Here is a 21,568-nt window from a genome sequence, read left to right on the forward strand (position 1 = left end):
TGAGATCACTTTATTTGAGCTTGCAGCTAATAAATCTGTTTTGGCCCATATGAAACAGGATGGAATGATCTTGTAGCCCACATACCCTTTAACTGATTATTTGAGTTTCTGTTATTTAGTACATAATTCGTATAACATGTTAGGGGGTGTTTTTTAGTTGTTATATTATCAATTGTTGTGAATGTTCTTTAGCATGAGAAAAAAGTATAATTCAATAAACAGATATGATCTTATAATTAAAGACTTGGATTCTTTTTGAAAACACGTAATTTCGGACCTCTAGAAGAGATGCAAGAATGGTACAAAGAATTACTCTGTCCTCTTCACCAGATTCTTCAGCATTAACATTTTACCACATTTACTTTAATATCCTTTCCCACTTCCCTTTTTTCTTTTTGAGCTGAGAGTGAGTTGCAGACACAGCCATTCTCTTTTATGACCATTGTGCAGGGATCAAATAAGGAAATTATCATTGATACAATGCCATTAGCTAATCTATAGATCTTATTCAAATATCTTCAAGTTTCCTAATCATGTCCTTTATAGAGGAGACAAAAATCCTGATCACAAGTGCATGGAGTTGTCATGTGTCTTTGGTATCCTTTAATCTGGAAGAGTCTTTCCTTTCATGAATAATATTTTTTTTTTTTTTTTTTTTTTTTTTTTTTTTTAAAGATTTTATTTATTTGACAGAGAGGGACACAGTGAGAGAGGGAACACAAGCAGAGGGAGGGGGAGAGCTAGAAGCAGGCTTCCCGCTGAACAGGCAGCCCGACGCGGGGCTCGATCCCAGGACCCTGGGATCATGACCTGAGCCGAAGGCAGACGCTTAATGACTGAGCCACCCAGGCGCCCCCATGAATAATATTTTTGAAGATTATAGGCCAGTTATTTGTAGAAGTCCCTCAATTTGGGTTTTACTGGTGTTTCAGATGTGACATGTTTTTCTTTCTTTTTTTTTTTAAATTTTATTTATTTGAGAGAGAGAATGAGATAAAGCATGAGAGGGTCAGAGGGAGAAGCAGACTCCCTGCTGAGCAGGGAGCCCAATGCGGAACTCGATCCCGGGACTCCAGGATCATGACCTGAGCCGAAGGCAGTTGCTTAACCAACTGAGCCACCCAGGCGCCCCTTGACATGTTTTTCTTAATGTATCTCATCAGGAGGCATATGATACTGATTTGTCCCATTACCGGTGTTTATTACTTTGATCAGCTGGTTAAGTTGGTTGTCTAGATATCTCCACTGTCAAGATACGCTTTTCCTCTTTATATTTAATAACTATCTTTGAAGATAGTTTGAGGTGATTTAATATTCTTTTACTCCTCAAACTTTCACCCACTGGTTTAGCATCCATTGATGAATCTGAATGAATTAGGATGATGATGATTGCCAGTGGTAATTTTTTAATTCCATCATTTTTTCTGCATTTATTGTAATGTTGGGATTCTGATATAAGAAGAGCTTCCCCTTTTATTTATTTGTTTTTATCAGCATGAACTCATGGATTTTTATTTTATTTAATGGGTTATAAGCCATTATGTAAACTTTTTGATAGTTACATTGTCATATATTTGGCCAGTAGGAGCCTTTTCAGCTGGCTCCTGTGAACTCTTGACATGACCCCATTAGTTTTGGGTGTGTCCTTACTTTCTGGAACAAGAAGATATCCTATCTAGGCCAGGGCTTGGCAAACTTTTTCTGTAAGTGGCCAGATAGTAAATATTTTTGGCTTTGAGGGCTATACAGTCTCCCGCAACTAGTTAAGCCCACCCTCACAGCAGGAAAGCAGCCATAGACAATTTGTAAATGAATGAGCATGGCTATGTTCTGATAAAACTTTATTTACAAAGACAGGTGCCTGACTGAATTTGGCCTTTGGGCTGTAGTTTGCCAACCCCTCTTCTAGGCTCTTACTGTACCTACCCCCACTCCAGTCTCAGAATTGGCCATTTTTCTAAGGAGCTGTGATTCCTTTTAGCAGTGAATGGTATTGAGAAACTGAGAGCTGGGGTCATTGCTCCTGGGATACTATTCATTTTAGGCCCTCTTAGAAGACAGAGCTAGATAACTTAAGAATATATACATGTGGGGCGCCTGGGTGGCTCAGTCAGTTAAGCATCTGCCTTCAGCTCAGGTCATGATCCCAGCATTCTGGGATCGAGTCCCACATTGGGCTCCTTGCTCCGCAGGGAGCCTGCTTCTCCTGCTGCCTGCCGCTCCCCCTGCCGCTCCCCCTGCTCTCTCTCTCTCTGACAAATAAAATATTTTATTTTATTTTTTAAAGATTTTATTCATTTATTTGACAGAGAGAGACACAGCGAGAGAGGGAACACAAGCAGAGGGAGTGGGAGAGGGAGAAGCAGGCCTCCCGCGGAGCACGGGGCTTGATCCCGGGACCCTGGGATCATGACCTGAACCGAAGGCGGACGCTTAACAACTGAGCCACCCAGGCATCCCATAAATAAAATATTTTTAAAAAAGAATATATACATGTATATACTTGTATACATTTGTGTGTATTTCTGTGTTTATCTCTATATATTATAAACCATTGGTTATAGTGATACTTCCAATTCCATTTCAATACCAAAGGGTTTCTTCTAACCTTTCTACTTTCTTTCTTTCTTTTTTAAAGATTTTATTTATTTATTTGACAGAGAGACACAGCGAGAGAGGGAACACAAGCAGGGGGAGTGGGAGAGGAACCCTACGTGGGGCTCGATCCCAGGACCCTGGGATCATGACCCGAGCCAAAGGCAGACACTTAACGACTGAGCCACCCAGGCGCCCCACCTTTCTACTTTCTATATTTGTAATATTTTTCTCCAACATTGACAAACCTGACTCCTTTTATCCACAGTATATTTATTTACTTGTCGAATCCTAGAATATACAGAAAGTAGTTTTAGAGTTGTTAACCCATACCTCTGTGAAAAACTAACTTATTAATTAGAAATTAATTTGAAAAAAAATTTTAAAGATTTTTGTTTATTTGAGAGAGAGCAAAAGCGAGAGAGATCACAGAGGGAGAGGGAAAGGGAGAAGCAGACTTGCTGCTAAACAGAGAGCCTGATGTGGGGCTCGATCCCAGGACCCTGAGATCATGACCTGAGCCAAAGGCAGAAGCTCAACCGACTGAGGCACCCAGATGCCCTTAATTTTCTTTAATTTAAAAAAATTTTTTAAGATTTTATTTTATTTTTTTTAAAGATTTTATTTATTTATGTGAGAGAGAGAGCACATGAGGGGGGAGGGCCAGAGGGAGAAGCAGACTCCCCGCTGAGCAGGGAGCCCGATGCGGGACTCGATCCCGGGACTCCAGGATCATGACCCAAGCTGAAGGCAGTTGCTTAACCAACTGAGCCACCCAGGCGCTCTATTTTATTTTTTTAAGCAATCTCTACACCCAACACGTGGCTTGAACTCCCATCCCCGAGATCAAGATTCCCATGTTCCACGGACTGAGTCAGCCAGGTGCCCTAATTAGAGTTTAATTTTTGTTTATACTTCTTATTTGTCTTTAACCTAAGGGTTTAGTTAAATACTGTTACCCAAGAGTTACTTGGGTTAGTTCTCCCCTCATTCCTTTGGTATGTTGTGTTTCTCATTTTAAATATAGTTAGGATCATTTCTTCTTGTTTACATTGTATTTTGGGCTATATCTCCCATTCTTATTTTGTGTTGATTTTTTTCAGTATGTGGAACATGAATGTGGTTTCAAAAGTCAGAACATACAAAAAGGTATATGCAGTAAAGTGTTACTCCACATTCATTTCTTTTGCCCAGTTTTCACCTGCTTCCTTTTCATCCTGCTCCCACCTACCACCGCCCCCCCCCCCCCCCACCGTAGGTAACCATTCTCACTAGTTCTAAGTTACTGTTCTGCATGTCTTTTCACACAAATGAGCATATGGGTGTGTGTGTGATTCTTATTTTTTTCTTTGTTACATAAAAGGAAGCATGCTACATGGATAATCTGTCCCGTAATTAATTCACAAGCTCTGGAGTTGATCAAAGTAGAACGCTTCTGTGTGGTGAAGTGAGTGGCCTCAGCTGAATCAACTTTCTGGCTTGCAAGAAGGAACTTTTATCAGGTTATGGTGAAGCTGAGCCAAGAACAAGAAACTAGGCTCAATCAGGCAATCTGCATTGGGTTAAAAAGACAATAAATACTTTGGTAAAAGAGATCTTGGTGATATCATTCTGTCTCTTGATACTGCTCCAACTTAGATTGTTGTTCTCCATGTCCTCTATGCCTGATGCACAATTACCCTCCTGGGGTCTTCTTTTTCTTTTGATTGTCTTGGAAATTACTTATGTATTATGTTTCCTCCTCATTATATCCTCTTTCTTGTTTTACTATGTCATTTTAGTCAAGCATATACTTTAGTACCTTCATAAGAAAGAATACATGAAATTTTTTTAGATCTACAATTCTGAAAATGTCTTTATTCTACTACTCTACTTGATTACTAGTTTGCATATAGAATTTCCGGTTAGAAGTAATTTTCCTTAAATTGTTTTTGCTTCTTTATTGAGGTATAATTTATTTAAATGAAATATTTCTCATGCTTAACATTCATTGAAGTTCCAGGTTTTGTTCTGCTATCGTTTCCTTTTATCCCAAAGAACTTCCTTTTGTGTTACTTGTAGTGATGTTCTGCTGGTAATGGATTTTCTTGGTTCTCCTTTAATCTGAAAAATGTCTTTATTTTGCTTTCATTCCTGACGGATATTTTTACTGGATATAGAATTCTGGGTTGATAGTTTTTCTTTTCAACCCTTTAAAGATGTTCCACTGTCTTCTGGATGCCTTGAAAGAGGATGATAGGAAATGATAAGAAATCTAATGCCGTTGAAATTGTTCTCCTCTATGTAGTATAGCATTTTCCTCTGGCTGCTTTAGATTTTTTCTTTTCTTTGGTTTTCAGCAGTTTGATTATGAGTCTGGATCTAGTTTTCTTTGAATTTTTCCTCTTTGGGGTTCATTGAGCTTCTTGAATTTATATATTTGTCTTTCTTCAAGTCTAGGATGTTTTGGTCAATATTTATTTTACTTCTTTGGCTCATTCTTTCTTTTCTGGGATTCCAATTATTCATATGTTTGATTTTTTTTTGACAAAATAAACCTTAAGTCCATAAGGCTCTGTTCACCTTTTTTTTCAATCTTTTTTTCCTCTTTTTCAGAGTATGTTATTTGTATTGATAAAATTTAAGCTCACTGACTATTCTTATATCTCTATTTGCTATTAAGCTCATCCACAGAATTTTTTATTTCAGATATATTTTTCTATTTTAAGATTTCCAATTTTATTTTATTTATTTTTTATAATTTAGTTTTATTAACATATAGTGTAATATTTGTTTCAGGGGTACAGGTCTGTGATTCATCAGTCTTACACAATTCACAGCACTCACCATAGCACATACACTGCCCAATGTCCATCACCCAGCCACCCCATCCCTCTCACCCCCCTCCAGTCCAGCAACCTTCAGTTTGTTTCCTGAGATTAAGAGTCTCTTATGGTTTGTCTCCCTTTCTGGTTTTGTCTTGTTTCATTTTTTCCTCTCTTCCCCTATGATCCTCTGCCTTGTTTCTCAAATTCCACATATCAGATCATATGATAATTGTCTTTCTCTGATTAACTTATTTTGCTTAGCATAATACCCTCTAGTTCCATCCACGTTGTTGCAAATGGCAAGATTTCATTTTTTTGATGGCTGCATAATATTCCATGGTGTATATATACCACATCTTTATCCGTTCATCTGTTGATGGACATCTAGGCTCTTTCCGTAGTTTGGCTATTGTGGACATTGCTGCTATAAACATTGGGATGCACGTGCCCCTTCGGATCACTACATTTGTATCTTTGGGGTAAATACCCAGTAGTGCAATTGCTGGGTCATAGGGTAGCTCTATTTTCAACTTTTTTTGTTTTTAAAGATTTTATTTATTTATTTGAAAGAGAATGAGAGAGAGAGCATGAGAGGGGAGGAGGGTCAGAGGGAGAAGCAGACTCCCTGTTAAGCAGGGAGCCCGATGCAGGACTCGATCCCAGGATTCCAGGATCATGACCTGAGCTAAAGGCAGTCGCCCAACCAACTGAGCCACCCAGGCACCCTATTTTCAACTTTTTGAGGAACCTCCATACTGTTTCCCAGAGTGGCTGCACCAGCTTGCATTCCCACCAACAATGTAGGAGGTTCCCCTTTCTCTGTATCCTTGCCAACATCTGTCGTTTCCTGACTTGTTAATTTTAGCCATTCTGACTGGTGTGAGGTGGTATCTCATTGTGGTTTTGATTTGTATTTCCCTGATGTCAAGTGATGTTGAGCACTTTTTCATGTCTGTTGGCCATTTGGATGTCGTCTTTGGAGAAATGTCTGTTCATGTCTTCTGCCCATTTCTTGATTGGATTATTTGTTCTTTGGGTGTTGAGTTTGATAAGTTCTTTATAGATTTTGGATACTAGCCCTTTATCTGATATGTCATTTGCAAATATCTTCTCCCATTCTGTCAGTTGTCTTTTGCTTTTGCTGTTTCCTTTGCTGTGTAAAAGCTTTTTATCTTGATGAAGTCCCAATAGTTCATTTTTGCCCTTGCTTCCCTTGTCTTTGGTGATGTGTCTAGGAAGAAGTTGCTGCAGCTGAGGTCGAAGAAGTTGCTGCCTCTGTTCTCCTCAAGGATTTTGTTGGATTCCTGTCTCACATTTAGGTCTTTCTTCCGTTTTGAGTCTATTTTTGTGTGTGGTGTAAGGAAATGATCCAGTTTCATTCTTCTGCATGTGGCTGTCCAATTTTCCCACCACCATTTGTTGAAGAGACTGTCTTTTTTCCATTGGACATTCTTTCCTGCTTTGTCGAAGATTAGTTGACCATAGAGTTGAGGGTCCATTACTGGGCTCTCTATTCTGTTCCATGGATCTATGTGTCTGTTTTTGTGCCAGTACCATACTGTCTTGATGATTACAGCTTTGTAATAGAGCCTGAAGTCCGGAATTGTGATGCCACAAGTTTTGCTTTTCTTTTTCAACGTTCCTCTGGCTATTTGGGGTCTTTCTGGTTCCATACAAATTTTAGGATTATTTGTTCCATTTCTTTGAAAAAAGTTGATGGTATTTTAAAAAAATTTTATTGTTATGTTAATGACCATACATTACATCATTAGTTTTTTATGTAGTGTTCCATGATTCATTGTTTGTGCATAACACCCAGTGCTCCATGCAGAACGTGCCCTCTTTAATACCCATCACCAGGCTAACCCATCCTCCCACCCCCCTCCCCTCTAGAACCCTCAGTTTGTTTTTCAGAGTCAAGTTGATGGTATTTTGATAGGGATTGCATTAAATGTGTAGATTGCTCTAGGTGGCATAGACATTTTCACAGTATTTGTTCTTCCAATCCATGAGCATGGAACATTTTTTCATTTCTTTGTGTCTTCCTCAATTTCTTTCATGAGTATTCTATAGTTTTCTGAGTACAGATTTTTTGCCTCTTTGGTTAGATTTATTCCTAGGTATCTTATGGTTTTGGGAGCAGTTGTAAATGGGATCGACTCCTTAATTTCTCTTTCTTCTGTCTTGTTGTTGTTGTATAGAAATGCCACTGATTTCTGTGCATTGATTTTATATCCTGCTACTTTACTGAATTCCTGTATGAGTTCTAGCAGTTTTGGGGTGGAGTCTTTTGGGTTTTCCACATAAAGTATCATATCATCTGCAAGGAGTGAGAATTTGACTTCTTCTTTGCCGATGCTGATGCCTTTTATTTCTTTTTGTTGTCTAATTGCTGAGGCTAGGACTTCTATACTATGTTGAACAGCAGTGGTGATAGTGGACATCCCTGCTGTGTTCCTGACCTTAGGGGAAAAGCTCTCAATTTTTCCCCATTGAGAATGATATTTGCTGTGGGTTTTTCATAGATGGCTTTTATGATATTGAGGTATGTACCCTCTATCCCCACACTGTGAAGAGTTTTAATCAAGAAAGGATGCTGTACTTTGTCAAATGCTTTTTCTGCATTTATTGAGAGGATCATATGGTTCTTGTTCTTTTTTTTATTAATGTATTGTATCACATTGATTGATTTGTGGATGTTGAACCAGCCTTGCATCCCAGGAATAAATCCCACTTGGTTGTGGTGAATAATCCTTTTAATGTACTGTTGGATCCTATTGGCTAGTATTTTGGTGAAAATTTTTGCATCCATGTTCATCAGGGATATTGGTCTGAAATTCTCCTATGAGGTAATGCCTCATAAATGAATTTGGAAGTTTTCAAGATTTCCATTTTTAAAGGAAATTTTTATTTCTCTGTTGAGATTTTCTCTCTCTTCAGTCATTCAAGTGTCTTTTCCTTTCCTTCAATGAGCATAGTTATCATAACTGGTTTAAAGTTTAAAGTCCTTATCTGATAATTTTAACTTCTGAGTCATTTTAAGGTTGATATCTATTAATTTTTTTCACTTTAGAATGGGTCAAATTTTCCGGGTTCTTCGTATGTCAAATAATTTTGGGTTGCACCTTGGATATAGTTAATCTGAATTCTGTTAAATTCCACTGAAGAATGTTGATTTTTTAAAAATTTCATTGGCAATTAGCCTCAAGCCACATTAGGCTCAGACTGTAAGTCTTGTCTCCCATAGGTTCACATTTCAGTTCAATTTTTTAAGGCTTTATGATGTTCTGTTGGGTCTTTCCTACATATCTACGGTGTTAAGGGGTCAGCCCGAGACTTGTACAGTGTTGATAAGAATTAGGGGAATCCCTTCTTCAGCTCTCCTATTCTAGATTGCCCTTGGCAGCCAGCTGTTTTGCCCTCCTTCTGGCCAGTCTGTAGGATTTCTCTTGAAGTTTCAGCTGCCTGTACTGCCCACTCCTTTGACTATGGCCTGTCCTTAGGGCAAAGCTGTGCCCCCCTCCAAAACCCCCAAACCAGAAAACCAAAAACCAGACACACGAAACTCACTTCTGTGCCAGTTGTGTCTCTAGATTTCTCCTCCTCCCAATCTGTTTCTTTTGTTTACTCTTCAGAGTCTTCACGTAGTTCTGTTCTGTACTGTTCTTTTCTTTTCTTTCTTTCTCTTACCCCCCATCCCCCGAGTTTGTAGTTGTTAACTCAGTTTGTTTTTAAGTCATTTTTCAGGCTTTGATGCCAAGCTTGGGCTTTCCCATCTTATCATTTTCATTAGGAATTCACCTAGTGTGATACTGAAAACCTTTAGTAAGAGATGAGACCTGAAAAATAGGTATGTTAAGAGTTCTCTAGAGAAACAGAACAAATAGGATATAGATATAGGAAGATATTTATTATAGGGATTGGTTCATGCAATCAGGGAAGCTGAGAAGTTCCACAATCTGCTGTCTGCAAGCTGAAGACCCTGGAAAGGTAGTAATGTAATTCATTCTGAGTCTGAAGATCTAAGAATCAGGGGAACCAATGATGTAGCTTTCAGTCCAGTCTGAGGGTCTGAGAACTGAGAGTGCTGAGAACAGGAGAAGATCCATGTCCCAGCTCAAGTGATCAGACGGGAGGGGTCAAATTCTTCTTTCCTTGTCCTTTTTGTTTTATTCAGGCCCTCAACAGATTGGATGGTACATACCCACATTGAGGAGAGTGGACTGGTCTATTGAGTCCACCAATTCTAATGCTAATTTCATCCAGAAACCTCACAGACACAAACATACCCTGAAATAACGTTTAGCTAAATATCTGGAGACTCTGTGATCCAGTCATGTTGACATAAAATTAACCATTACAGTAGGTTAGATTACAGAGTTGCAGTGAGGAACCCTGAAAGGTTTTGAAAAAGCCCTTGATAAGATACCTCCTGTGTGAAATATGGATTGAAGAAAAAAATTAGTGGTTGAGAGACCTGTTAAGAAATTGTTGTAATCTTTAGGCTATTCTGTTGCAACAGCCTGATTTCAGACAGTGCTGATCAAGTTGGAAAGGAGAGAATCTATTTAGGACACATTTTGAAGATAGAAGCAATGGAATTTGGTATAGAGTCTTATTAATGGAGGGAACAATATTAGATGACTACTGTTTGCTGCCTAGGGATGATAATGATGTCATTAATCCAGATGCAGTAAGTATGTGGCTGGAAAATCTAGTTTGAGGAGAATAATAACTTGAATTAGAAACATGTTACATTCAAAGTGCTTGCCAATATTAATGAGCAGGAAGTTGGAAAGTTAAAGAAGAGCTTCAGAGAGCAGGGCTGGAGGTATACACAGAGAAGTGACATGAGGCTTAAGAATAGGATCTTGGAGAGGCTGGGTGGCTCAGTTGGTTAAGCATCTGACTCTTGGCTTCAGCTCAGGTCATGATCTCACAGTCGTGGGATCGAGCCCTGCGTCAGGCTCTGTTCTCAGCATGGAGTCTGCTTCATTTCTTTTTCCCTCTCCCTCCCGCTCATTCTCTCTCTCTCAAATATATAAATAAATAAATCTTAAAAAAAAAAAGAAAAGAATAGGATCTTGCAAATGGCAGAAACTTAAGAGGTAAGTGAAAGAGGAGGAGTCAGCAAGAAAATTTGAGAATTGCAGAGAGAGTTGGAGGAGCCAGGAGACTGTGGTGTTCTGAAGGGTCAAGGGACTTTGTAGTCCAAGGATATGGTCAGTGGCATCCTGTTCTAGAGGGTCTAGGAAAAATTAACTGAGAGTATGCTATTGTTTTAGTAATGAAGATTTTCCTCTTTAGGAATACGGAAAGCCCTATTTCATTGTAGAGATGAGGACAAAAGTTATATTCCAAGGAGGATTGAAGACTATGTCATGGGGAAATAGAGTTATGAGTCTAGACCACATTTTTAAACTTTGGCAGAGATGGGAGTGACAGAAATGGAATGGTAGCTGGTAGCTTGAATTGAACAGGAGGAGAGCAGGGGGTCATTAGCTAGGTTGTATGCTTTTGGGGAGGCAACTATGGAGAGACTAATGGGTGTGGTAAAGTTCTAGAGTAGATAGATAAAAATAAGGGTGAAGAACACAAATTGAGAGGTTAGGTGGTAAATATGTAGGGACCTTTTTTTTTTAAGATTTATTTATTTATTTTAGAGAGAGTGAGTGTGTGAGCAGGGGGAGGGGCAGAAGGAGAGGGCAAGAGAGAGAATCTCAAGCATACTCTGTGCTGAGCAAGGAGCCTGACGCAGGGCTTGCTCCCACGACTCTGAGGTCATGACCTGAGCTGAAACCAAGAGTCACATGCTTAACCGACCGAGCCACCCAGGCACCCCTGTAGGGACCTTTCTAACTTTCTTTTTTTTAAAAATTATTTTTAATTTAAATTCAATTAGCCAGCATATTACAGGAAAGGAGGAGAGGATAAATGAAATTATGGGGAATTTTTTTCTGAGAGAAGACTGAGTCATATAGGAGGGAGTTGGGAATTTAAGGTTTTGACTGAAAATGAGAGAGTTAAGAGTGAGGTTGGCACTTCCAATTATGGCATAGAAGATAGTTGGAAACCAGTCTTTCTTCTGACAACAGTTAGAAAAGCTGGCTTATACCCATCACCAAAAAAAATCTGTTGAAGGTATTTGAGAGGTAATAAGAGAGTGAGTATCTAGGAAGAATAAAGGTTTAAGGAAATAAGGCTAGTATTTAGGGTTGTCTCCTATGGATGCTTACTAGTTTTTAGAGGGATCAGCTGAAAGACTGAGAAGCTGAAAAAGTGAGCAGTGTACCTGATATTATCTTAGGGCTAGAGAGAGAGAGATTGGAATTTAGGTCCTGCTAATGTGGGGAGTGTGTGGTCCTGATGAACCACTGTTATTTGGGATTGGGATCCTGAAGGGCTACAATCTACAAGTAAGGTTGAAGTGGATGTAGATAGGCCCTCACAGAAACTGTATCTCTACTTTGAATGCATTTAAACACTGAAAGCAGATTGAAGTAATTTATTATGTTTGTCTCAGGTGCTTGGCAGAAGCAAATGAAAGTCCTGTTTGGAACATGGTAACATTATGCTAAGCCTCAAATTATCACTATAGAAATCTTGGAAATATAAACTCTAGTTCATAATAAAAAAATCAGGCACAAATGATCAAACAACATGAACAAAATCAAATAGAAGCAACAGAAGATAGTATTAGATCCATCTGGGCCTCTGTTATTGGAGTTTTCAGGAGCAACTTTAATATAGCTATGCTTACCTTGTTCATAGAGACAAAGGACAAGATTTACCATTTTTAGCAGAGAACTGGAAACTTTTAAAAGAAAAAAATGGAAAATCTAGACTTGAAAGCATAATAACTGAAATTAGGGACTTAATGGGTGAGTTTGATGGAAGATTAGAGCTGATAATTAGTGAAGTGGAAGAATCACTGAAGAGATTGAGGAAGACATAGAGACACTGAAAGGTCAAAAGTGTGTAATTAAAGTTCCATACAAAGTGTTTAGAGAGAATGGGGCAGAAGGGTTATGGGACAAGATTGGCTGAAGACTTTTCATAACTGATGAAAGCTATCAAATAATAGTATTATTGCTTACACCAAGCAGGATTAAAAAAAATCCATACCTTGGTATATTGTAGTAAATTGGTAGAAAACCAAGGATGAAGAGAAAAATTTCAAAAGCTGCTGTAGATGGGGAAAGGGAACAGTACACTTACAAAGAATAAAAAATTAGATTAACGACTGACTTTTCAACAGAAACATTGAAGGCCAGAAGACAATGGAGTATCTTCAAATTACTGAGAGAAAATAACTGACAATCTAGAATTCTAAAACCTGTAAAAATTTCCTATGAGAATAAAGATGAAATTCAAATGTTTCAGTCTTGACAGGAACTCTTTAAAATGCTCAAAAGACACATGTGGCTTGTGGCTACCATACAGGACAGCGCAGATGTCGGAAATTTCCATAATTTCAGAAAGGACAACACTACTATATGTACTAAGAAAATCACAAGGGTATTTTGAGCAACATTCTGCCTCAAAAAGGGAAACTTTAGATGAAATTGATAAATTTCTTTCTAGATGCAAATTACTAAAACAAGAAATTTAAAAATCCAAATTATTTTATATGTTAAAACATTTTTTTTTCTTATGATGTCTTTTTCTGCCTTTGGTATTGGGAAATACTATCCTTGTGGAATGAGTTGGGAAATATTTTCTCTGTTTTCTGGAAGAGTTTTTGAGGGATTATTATTATTTTTTCTTTCAATGTTTGGTAGAATTTACCTTAGCTTTCTTTATTAGAAGATTTAAAATTACTAATATAATTTTCTTGTTATGTATCTATTTAAATTTTCTATTTTTTCTTAAGTCAGCTTCAGTAATTTGTGTCTTTCTAGGAATTTGTCCATTTCATCTCAGTTATCTCGTTGGCCTAAAAGTTGTTTATTGTATTCCCTTATAATTCTTTTCTGTAAGGTTAGGAAAGAGGTGCCCTCTTTCACTCCTGTTCTGTGGTCACCTTCTGGAGGTAGAATGGACCCCTTCCCAATTAGTAGGATGTATATTGATTGCACCCTATATAACAGGAGAATTTGAGAGAGAACTTATTAATCACCTAAGAGACTCCTTGGCAGAGTAAGGTGGGTACAGGCATGTCTGGCCTGGCTTGAGTGAGGCAGAAGGAGTAGGTTAGTTCTTTATAATGGCTAGGGGACTGGAGAGAAGTTCCTATGTGCAGACTGGGGATTTGTGAAATTCGAATTTCCCACTGGGGCCAAAGGTTGGGGGGCATATGGACTGTCTTATCAAGCTGTACAGATGGATCAAAGGGGAAAAGGGAGGTAAGGCTTAAAATAGGTTGGTAGTCAAACATTGAAAAATGGAGCCAGGCTCTTTATCACAAGTTTTTAAATTGGATTTTTAAAAAATAATTTTACTTCATATTTCTTTTCTTCCTTTTTTTATATTGGATCATCTTATTGATCATTTTTGTTTTCAGGTTTATTGATTCTTTTTATGCCAACTCAGATCTGCTATTGAACTCTTCTAGTGAATTTTTCATTATAGTTCTGTCTTTCAACTTGGAATGTACTTTTTTTTTTTTTTAAAGATTTTGTTTATTTATTTGACAGAGAGAGACACAGCGAGAGAGGGAACACAAGCAGGGGAGTGGGAGAGGGAGAAGCAGACTCTCCCCCGCCGAGCAGGGAGCCCTATGCGGGGCTTGATCCCAGGACCCTGAGATCATGATCTGAGCCGAAGGCAGATGCTTAATGACTGAGCCACCCAGGCGCCCTGGAATGTACTTTCTTAAAACAATAATTTCTGTCTATTGATATTCTCTTTTCTTTTTTAAATTTTCTTTTTATTATTTTGTAAAAAATCATTTATTTATTTGAGGGACAGGGTGCACGTTTGTTGAAACCTGGACATTTTTGATAATATATTTGGCATTCTGATTCCTTTTCCCCTGGAGCTGGTTGTTCTTTTTGTTTGTGTAGTGACTTGTCTGGACTTATTCTTTGGAGTCTGTTTCTCCCACAGTGTGTGGATGCTGATGTCTCTGCTAGTTCTTCCTTTCTTGTTTTTATTTTTAAGTCTAACTTTCTTGTAGTTGCCCTTGGGTCAGCGTATCTTAATGGTCAGCCTATGATTCTCAGAGGCTGTGTTTAAACTCTGAAACAGTGAGGCCCCCATCCTCTGTCAGTGGTTCTCATGAGACTTGGGGGAATGCATTCAAGTTCAGACAATTTACACGTCAGCCCAGGCTTTTGCTTTCTGCATTTGCAAGGCTCACATTTATCCAGGGATGAGTAGCTCTTTAGGGCCTTCTCATTTCTTTCCTGCATGTTTAAAGTCCTGTGCATGCACATAGCAGGAAAAAGTAGATTCTTGTCAAGGCCCACTTTGGTTGTCTCATTTCTAATTCTCCCTGTTAAATTTCTGGTTGATTTCCTGATTTGTAGCTTGCCCTAACTAGTATTGCAGATTCAGGCTAGTTGTGATATTGGCCTTCTAATTTTTTTTGTGCCTGGAATCATTATTGTTTTTGAAAATGCCCCTGGGCATGGAATTCTTCTTGCTCTGTTCCAAAGAAATTTAGCTCCTTCTGGTAAGTGGAGCTGCCAGTCTTCACAGCTTGCTCTGCCCTGGTGGGACTTTCATACCAAGGGATTGGGAGCGTGTGTGGGATGGTGGGAACTCCAGGTTAAGCCACCACACACTTCCTTTGTTCTTAACAAGATTCAGTAGATTTTCTTGAGTAAACACTTCTCAATTTTTTGTATGTCTTTGGTCAATATCCTGATTCTTAAATAGTTGGTTTTGATAATTTTAACCAGTTTTATTGTTATTTTTGTTCTAGGGGATAATATTTATCATATTCCTTATTCAGCCATTCTGGGCATCATTTCCCGTCTTCTCTCTTCCTCTATCTCTTTCTCTGTCTTTCTCATACATACACACACACATTTTTTCTTTTTTTAGAGAGCATGTGTGTGTGTGTGAGTATGTGCGGTGGGTGGTGGGGGAGGGGGAGAGGAAGAGAGAGAATCTTAAGCAGACTCCATGGCCAGTGCAGAACCCGACTTGGGGCTTGATCTCACCACCCTGAGATCGAGACTTGAGCCAAAATCAAGAGTCAGGCGCTTAACCGACTGAGCCACCCAGGCACCCCTCTGCCTCCCTCGTTTTTTTTTTAAAGATTTAATTTATTTATTTGACAGAGAGTGGGAAAGAGAGAGCGAGAGAAAGCACAAGCAGGGGGAGCAGCAGAGGGAGAGGGAGAAGCAGATTCCCCACTGAGCAGGGACCCCAGGAACATGACCTGAGCTGAAGGCAGACGCCTAACCGACTGAGCCACCCGGGCGCCCCTGTCTCCCTCATTTTTAAACATTTAAATTTTACTCAAACTGAATTTTATTTTAGAACGTGTTATAAAGTACACTGTATTGGCCGTTTGGTTAAGTAGTGTCTTAATACAACTTGTTGACTATTTCATGTGTTTCTCAATTATTTGTAGTATAAATTGTTTATTTCTTTAATTTCAGTGAGGTTTATTTTAAACTTTTTTAAAATTTATTCCATCAATAGTGTGTTCTTTCATTTGTTTTTACCATGTCTTGCTTTCGATTGGCTCCATCTTAGCTTCTGAATAGGCTCAACCTTTTCTCTTTTTAAACTTTTCTTTTGATTTTATCTCCTTGGGTTTTCTTTACTGCCCAGGTTCATAAATTTCATCTGCTCTTGCTTCTTGTCAGGGCTGAGATATAGGGTAAGGCAAGTGAGATGCCTAGGGCATAAACATTTCAGGAGTCTCTCTCAAAGTCCTGCAAGTGCAGGGTGCAGGGTTGGTACTTGCATGGTTCTGCTTTTAAGAATTTTGCATCCTAGGTGCCTGGCTCGCCTCACACTAGTCCTGGCCCTGCTTAAATTTCTCATAGTGGATATTCGTTGTAAGCTGTTGCTATTTCTGTTCCAAATAGGCTTCCTTTGTTCAAATTTTGAGCAACTGCTCTGCGCTATGCATTGTGCTAGGTTTGGGGAATATAAAGGGTCTCAAGACACCGCTTCTTTCACCTAGATTATTTCTTCAGATTTACTCCTTCTCAAGTCTAGTGCCTTTCCCCCCATTCTGCTTCATTCCTGCCTTTTTGTACCATGGGACACTGTTAATCATTACTGCCTGTTCATCCTAACCCCAGCCCAACTCTTCAAAATATACAGCTATTTCCATGATAAGACACCCTCTCAAGGAACCAGTACATCAGTGTCCCTCATTCTGAAAGCTGATGGGGATTAGAAATTGACTTGTCCTTTCAGTGTGTTAAGGTAGGGGGGCCCAGGATTTCTCTTGGGTTAATGGGCCTTTAGACCCATGTTGCTGGGAAGGTTGCTTGTTCATTCATCTTCTGCTTTGTATCTTCTCTGTTTGGAATCTTTCCATCTCCTTCCAGTACTTTGATACCCAAAGGCAAGCTGATTCTCTGCCTAGCTATTTGGCTGACTCTTGCCAACTTTGTTTCCTGGGTCCTGTGTTCTTTTCCTGTTCTTTGCTGACTTGTTTTTAGCGTAATTTCTCTGAATGACCCTGCTCTGCTTAGGTGTTCTCACTGCTTATTCATGAAAATAAACTCATCTACTCATTTAAGGAGTGAATAATGAACACATATTCCACCCCAGGTACTATGGGAGTCACTGGGGTTATAACAATGAACCCAACCAAATGTTCCTTGTCCTCCTGAGCTAGAGAGACAAGTTAGGTATGAATCACATCAACTGGGGGGTATTTGCTGTGAAGGAAAGTTAGAGATGCAGCTGATCTTGAGACATTTGAGTTGAGATCCTGGTCTTCGTTTCACTTAACTGGCAGGCAGTTTTGAGCTCTTGCCTGCATCAGGACTTGATACAAAGCACCCATTTTCAATTCTGGCTTTTGTTTTTGTATCGTCTTTTTCCTGCTGCAGCTTGCCCCCAACCCTTCGCCTTACCCAAGGCTGCCATGAATACAAATTACAATACAGTCTTACTCAGTAGTGGTTGTCAAGCATGATCATTAACTCGTTCTCCTTTGGAAGTTATTTTCTCCCTTGTTTTCTTAACATTTGACTGTGTTGGTTCTTTTCCTACATCTTTGTTAGCTTCTTTGTTATATTTTCTACTTCTTCTTTGCATTTCCTAAAAGTTGCCCTAACCCAGATTTTGTCCTGGGCCCCTTCTGTATCAGTTTAGCCTTTCTTGGCAGTCTTGTCCATTCTAGAAAATTCTGGGTTACCATTTTTATGCAAATGGATGGCTAATTTATCTAAGTTATGCTCTAGTTTCCAAGTATTTGGGTTAGAGGTACACACAGAGGCACATTTCCATGTGTACAGGTGTATGTAGAGGTGTATGTTCACGTAAAGACAGGGAACACCCTAAGTGGAATTCATTATCTTTAACTCAGTGATGTCATAATCTCCCAGTCTCCTTGCTTGAAATCTCGAACATTTCCCACCTTCTTGCTCTCGAGATTCCAGATCTGCCTGGCTGCCAAGTTGGGGCCAGTTTGTCCTGTGTAATAATACCATGTCATGGGTTTCTTCTTTTCAGTGTGTGCTTGTTCAGCTCTAGTTTAGGCCTTCCTTCCTTTCTCCCTGTCTGTTCTGGTTCTTTCCTAAGGTGCAGCTGCCGCTTTCTCAATTCCAGATGACTCTGAATCCTGTGCCAGGTTCATTTTTCCTGAAACACAATTCTGATCTGTTGTTCTTCTCTTCTGCTCATTCATGCTTCAGAAATTCCCTACTGCCTTTGAAAAACGGGCTGGTTTTCTAGACCTTCCAACTTGTTTCATTTTCCTTGCCACTGCCTCCCTTCATACTGGACTCTCTCCAAATGGAATTAATGTTGTAAGAACCTGCCTGTGTTTTTCTGTTTGTGTCTCTACTTTTGTTTCCTTTGCCAGCAGCATTCTTTTCTCACATTCTCAATTCTTCCTTCACATCTTTCCTGAAGTTCTCTCAGATTTCCTGACCCAGAGATACTTTCTTCCATCATAAGTACATTTACCCATACTTAAAAAAATCGAGTGCTATCACTTCCCAACTTGTATTGTTATTTCAACATGATTTTTATAACTCTAATTAGCTTTTGTGTTCTTCATTGTGCCTAGTATAGTACATTGTCCAAGTATTTGTTGAATTAATAAGTGGATGAATGCCTTCTGAATTAAACGATCAGAGAGTCTGGCCTCCTCCTCTGTGTGCCCTTCCCATTACCTTGTTGTTTATCTAAGACCATCTGTTTCTCTTCCTTCTTGCATTTTTTTTTTTTTTTTTTACTTTATCCCTGAATCTCTTTGTGTATTGCTAAGTGGCCTATTACCCTTTGTCTTTGTAGCTTCTCTTTTCCTGAGTTAGTATTAATTTCACTTTAAAGAAAAATGATGTCATTGCAGTGAAGGATGTGTGTGGGAAATTTGAAGGAAATGGAAGCTAGTGTTGAGAATGACATCTTGATCCATTTTATGGGAAAGAAGCCTGCCCACCAGGATTTTGGAAATTTGCAAGTATAGGCTTGAATCCCTGGGCTGGTGGCCAGCTGAGAGTAGAAAGTAGAAGTTGTGTTGATGTGTTCAGTATCCAGGTGGAAGGCCGGGGGCCAGCTCCAGGGCCCTGGATTCCAGTCTACTGATCCAGGCAGCTGCCGTATATTCCTTAGAAGCAGCTGCCTTGAGCTTGCGGACAGATGATTGGTTTGAAGTGATGTCAGGTAAGAGTAGGGAAATAGATGTCTAACTGCAGTGTTGCCATTTTTTGAAAGCTAGTGAACCACCTGGGGTTCCCTGCATAGTTTTGGATATCCGGTTGTGGCAGTGAATTAGGTTTTGTTGATGGATTGCAAAGGAATTAATTTACTTGGTTTCATAGATGAACGTCATTTGTCTGACATGAAACTTAGTAAGTGCTGCATCTTTTGAGTCCTACTTTAGTACCTATTTCATTATAGCTTGAGATTCCAGATCTTTATACCTTTTTTCAAAATTCTATTCCCTCCCGCTCTTATCCATTTCGAAGCCAAATGGAACTGCAGAACTCTTTCATCCCCGCCTCATTGCCCTGTTTGTGGAGGTTTTTAGTTGAAGTGGCCCAGACAAACAGGCTAGCGATACCTTGAAAAGAAACTGAGGACAGATGGTGTGCTTGTCTAACTGCCTAGGAGAAAGTGACCCTGGGACCCAGGAGGCCCCCCCCGCCCCTCTGATGTTTTTATCACGCGCGTCCTACATTTCTGAGAGCACAGAGGAGGTTACAGGTTAACTGCTCGTCAGTCACTTGTCTCTCTTTGGTTCCAGCTAGTGACGACTGAGCTACACAAGGCAGGAGGAACTCTGAGCTGAGCAGTGGAGGCCCCCTCTGGATCTGGAGAGAAGAGGCGACCTTGGAACCAGTAATGAGCCATCCTGACTGCAGGCTGAACCTCCGGCCCCTGGGGACCCCCAGAGGTAGCAAAAGGAAAATGGAGTCTATTCTAGCAACTGGAGACCTGAAATGAAGTCATGGTGGAATGGAGGCGCAGGGCGGATCTTAGGGCTGAGGGGCACTATAGTTCTTTTGGTGACCTGTTATTCTTCCATGTTATTTATTCTAGAATTAAGTGTGGTTTCTTGTTGTCTTAATGTATTGTTATATTGAGTACAGCTGTTTGGTTTCCTCCAGAAAAGAGACAATCTTTTAGTAATTCCTATTTTAAAAAGTTTGTGTCTATAAGCAGCAAAGCATATTGAACCCATTATTCAGATTATGTTCTGTGCATGTTGTGGTGCTGATTTAAAACTTAAGTCTCATCTCTGTACATTTTATTCATGTTTCCTTACTCATTCTTTCCTTTTTGTGACTATTTGAAATCATTATCCGAGCATTTCATTCTTTTATTAGTCTTTCTACATTAAAAAAAAGAGGTAAAATGTCTCCAGTTTAAAAATACAGAGATGTTTGGTTGAGGAAAGAGTTGATTGCTGCCTCATGTTTCTAGGTGTGTCCTCTGTGGTTGGCCCACATGGTGTTGGTGCTTCGCCAGGTGACAAAAAGTCAAAGAACAAGTCCATACGAGGGAAGAAAAAGAGCATATTTGAAACCTACATGTCCAAGGAGGATGTCTCAGACGGCTTGAAGAGAGGAACACTTATCCAGGTGCTTAAAACATAAGAGGTGGCTATTCCTTGACTATGTGGAATCAGAAGTAATCTATTGCTCATTAAACTGTTTATTGTTCTATATTGTGTGCTTGAGGGACATGGTGTGAGAGCAGGCACAGGGCTTCCCACTTCTACACCTACAGTGCAGTTCGGGGTGGTAAGCGGCACAAGACAGACAGACCAAGTGCTCTGAGATTTGAGAGGAAGGAGCCATTACTTAAAGTTAGGGTTGTCTAGGAGTTTTTTGTTTTTTTTTTTTGTCTAGGAATGTTTTATTGGAAGGGATATATTTGGACCAGGCCATGAATTGGCACAGTTGGAACAAGTGAAGGTAAGAGAAAGAGCTTTACAGACGGAGAGAGACCAGTGTGCGCTACTAAGACAGAAGTGGGCAATAGGGTTTGGCTGTAAGGAGCATTGAGAGTTCAGTTTGCCTGGAGCACGTGGACGCTAAATGATGGAGACTAGGCTTGAAAAGGAACCACTAAACAGCACCAGACAATATTTGTTGAATGCTTTATAGTTTACAGAATACTTTTACAAGCTAGGTCAGTGGTTTGGCTCAGCAAAAGTTTGTTGAGCATCTACTGTGAGCCGGGAACAGTTCATGGTTGGGAGTGTGGTGCCTGGATGCTCTCGAGACGAAGGCAGATGGGACCAGTTTTCTGTTCTTTGAGCTCCCAGCCCAGTGCGGGCAGGCAGTCATGTGAATGGATGATTTGGGGATAAACAGTAAGTGCTCAAATAAAAGTGTTAGCAGGCTGTATGGGAGGGTGGTGGGGGGAACTGGGAGCCCGGAGGAGGTGACTTCTTGGTGGATATTGAAGGACGACTAGTTGGGCCCTATTACATGAGTGATATGTGTGTGAGAAGGAGGTAGAGAGTTGTAGCACCGATGAAAACGTGACTTGTGAAACTGTGGAGTAAGGCAGCTTTGGTCTCCTTAGGCATGAAATATGAGGCAGGAAGTAGGTGATGATGAGATGGA

The 21,568-nt window shown here is 39.7% G+C and overlaps 1 protein-coding gene across 3 annotated transcripts in view; it reads left to right on the forward strand.

Annotated features, from left to right (window-relative positions):
* Positions 1–21,568, forward strand: part of DIS3L2 (DIS3 like 3'-5' exoribonuclease 2) — a 351,578-nt gene that overhangs the window by 34,102 nt on the left and 295,908 nt on the right. For 2 of the 3 annotated variants that reach the window (XM_078071456.1, XM_078071457.1), the window contains 3 exons: positions 19,738–19,887; positions 20,418–20,575; positions 20,846–20,911. In XM_078071456.1, coding sequence (XP_077927582.1) covers positions 19,836–19,887; positions 20,418–20,575; positions 20,846–20,911 — 276 coding nt within the window. In that variant the 5' untranslated portion in view covers positions 19,738–19,835. The remainder of the gene's footprint in view (positions 1–19,737; positions 19,888–20,417; positions 20,576–20,845; positions 20,912–21,568) is intronic. The other variant, XM_036069241.2, reaches the window with a different exon arrangement.

Source organism: Halichoerus grypus, chromosome 4 (assembly GCF_964656455.1).
Source record: "Halichoerus grypus chromosome 4, mHalGry1.hap1.1, whole genome shotgun sequence".
In the NCBI taxonomy this organism is placed as follows: Eukaryota; Metazoa; Chordata; class Mammalia; order Carnivora; family Phocidae; genus Halichoerus; species Halichoerus grypus.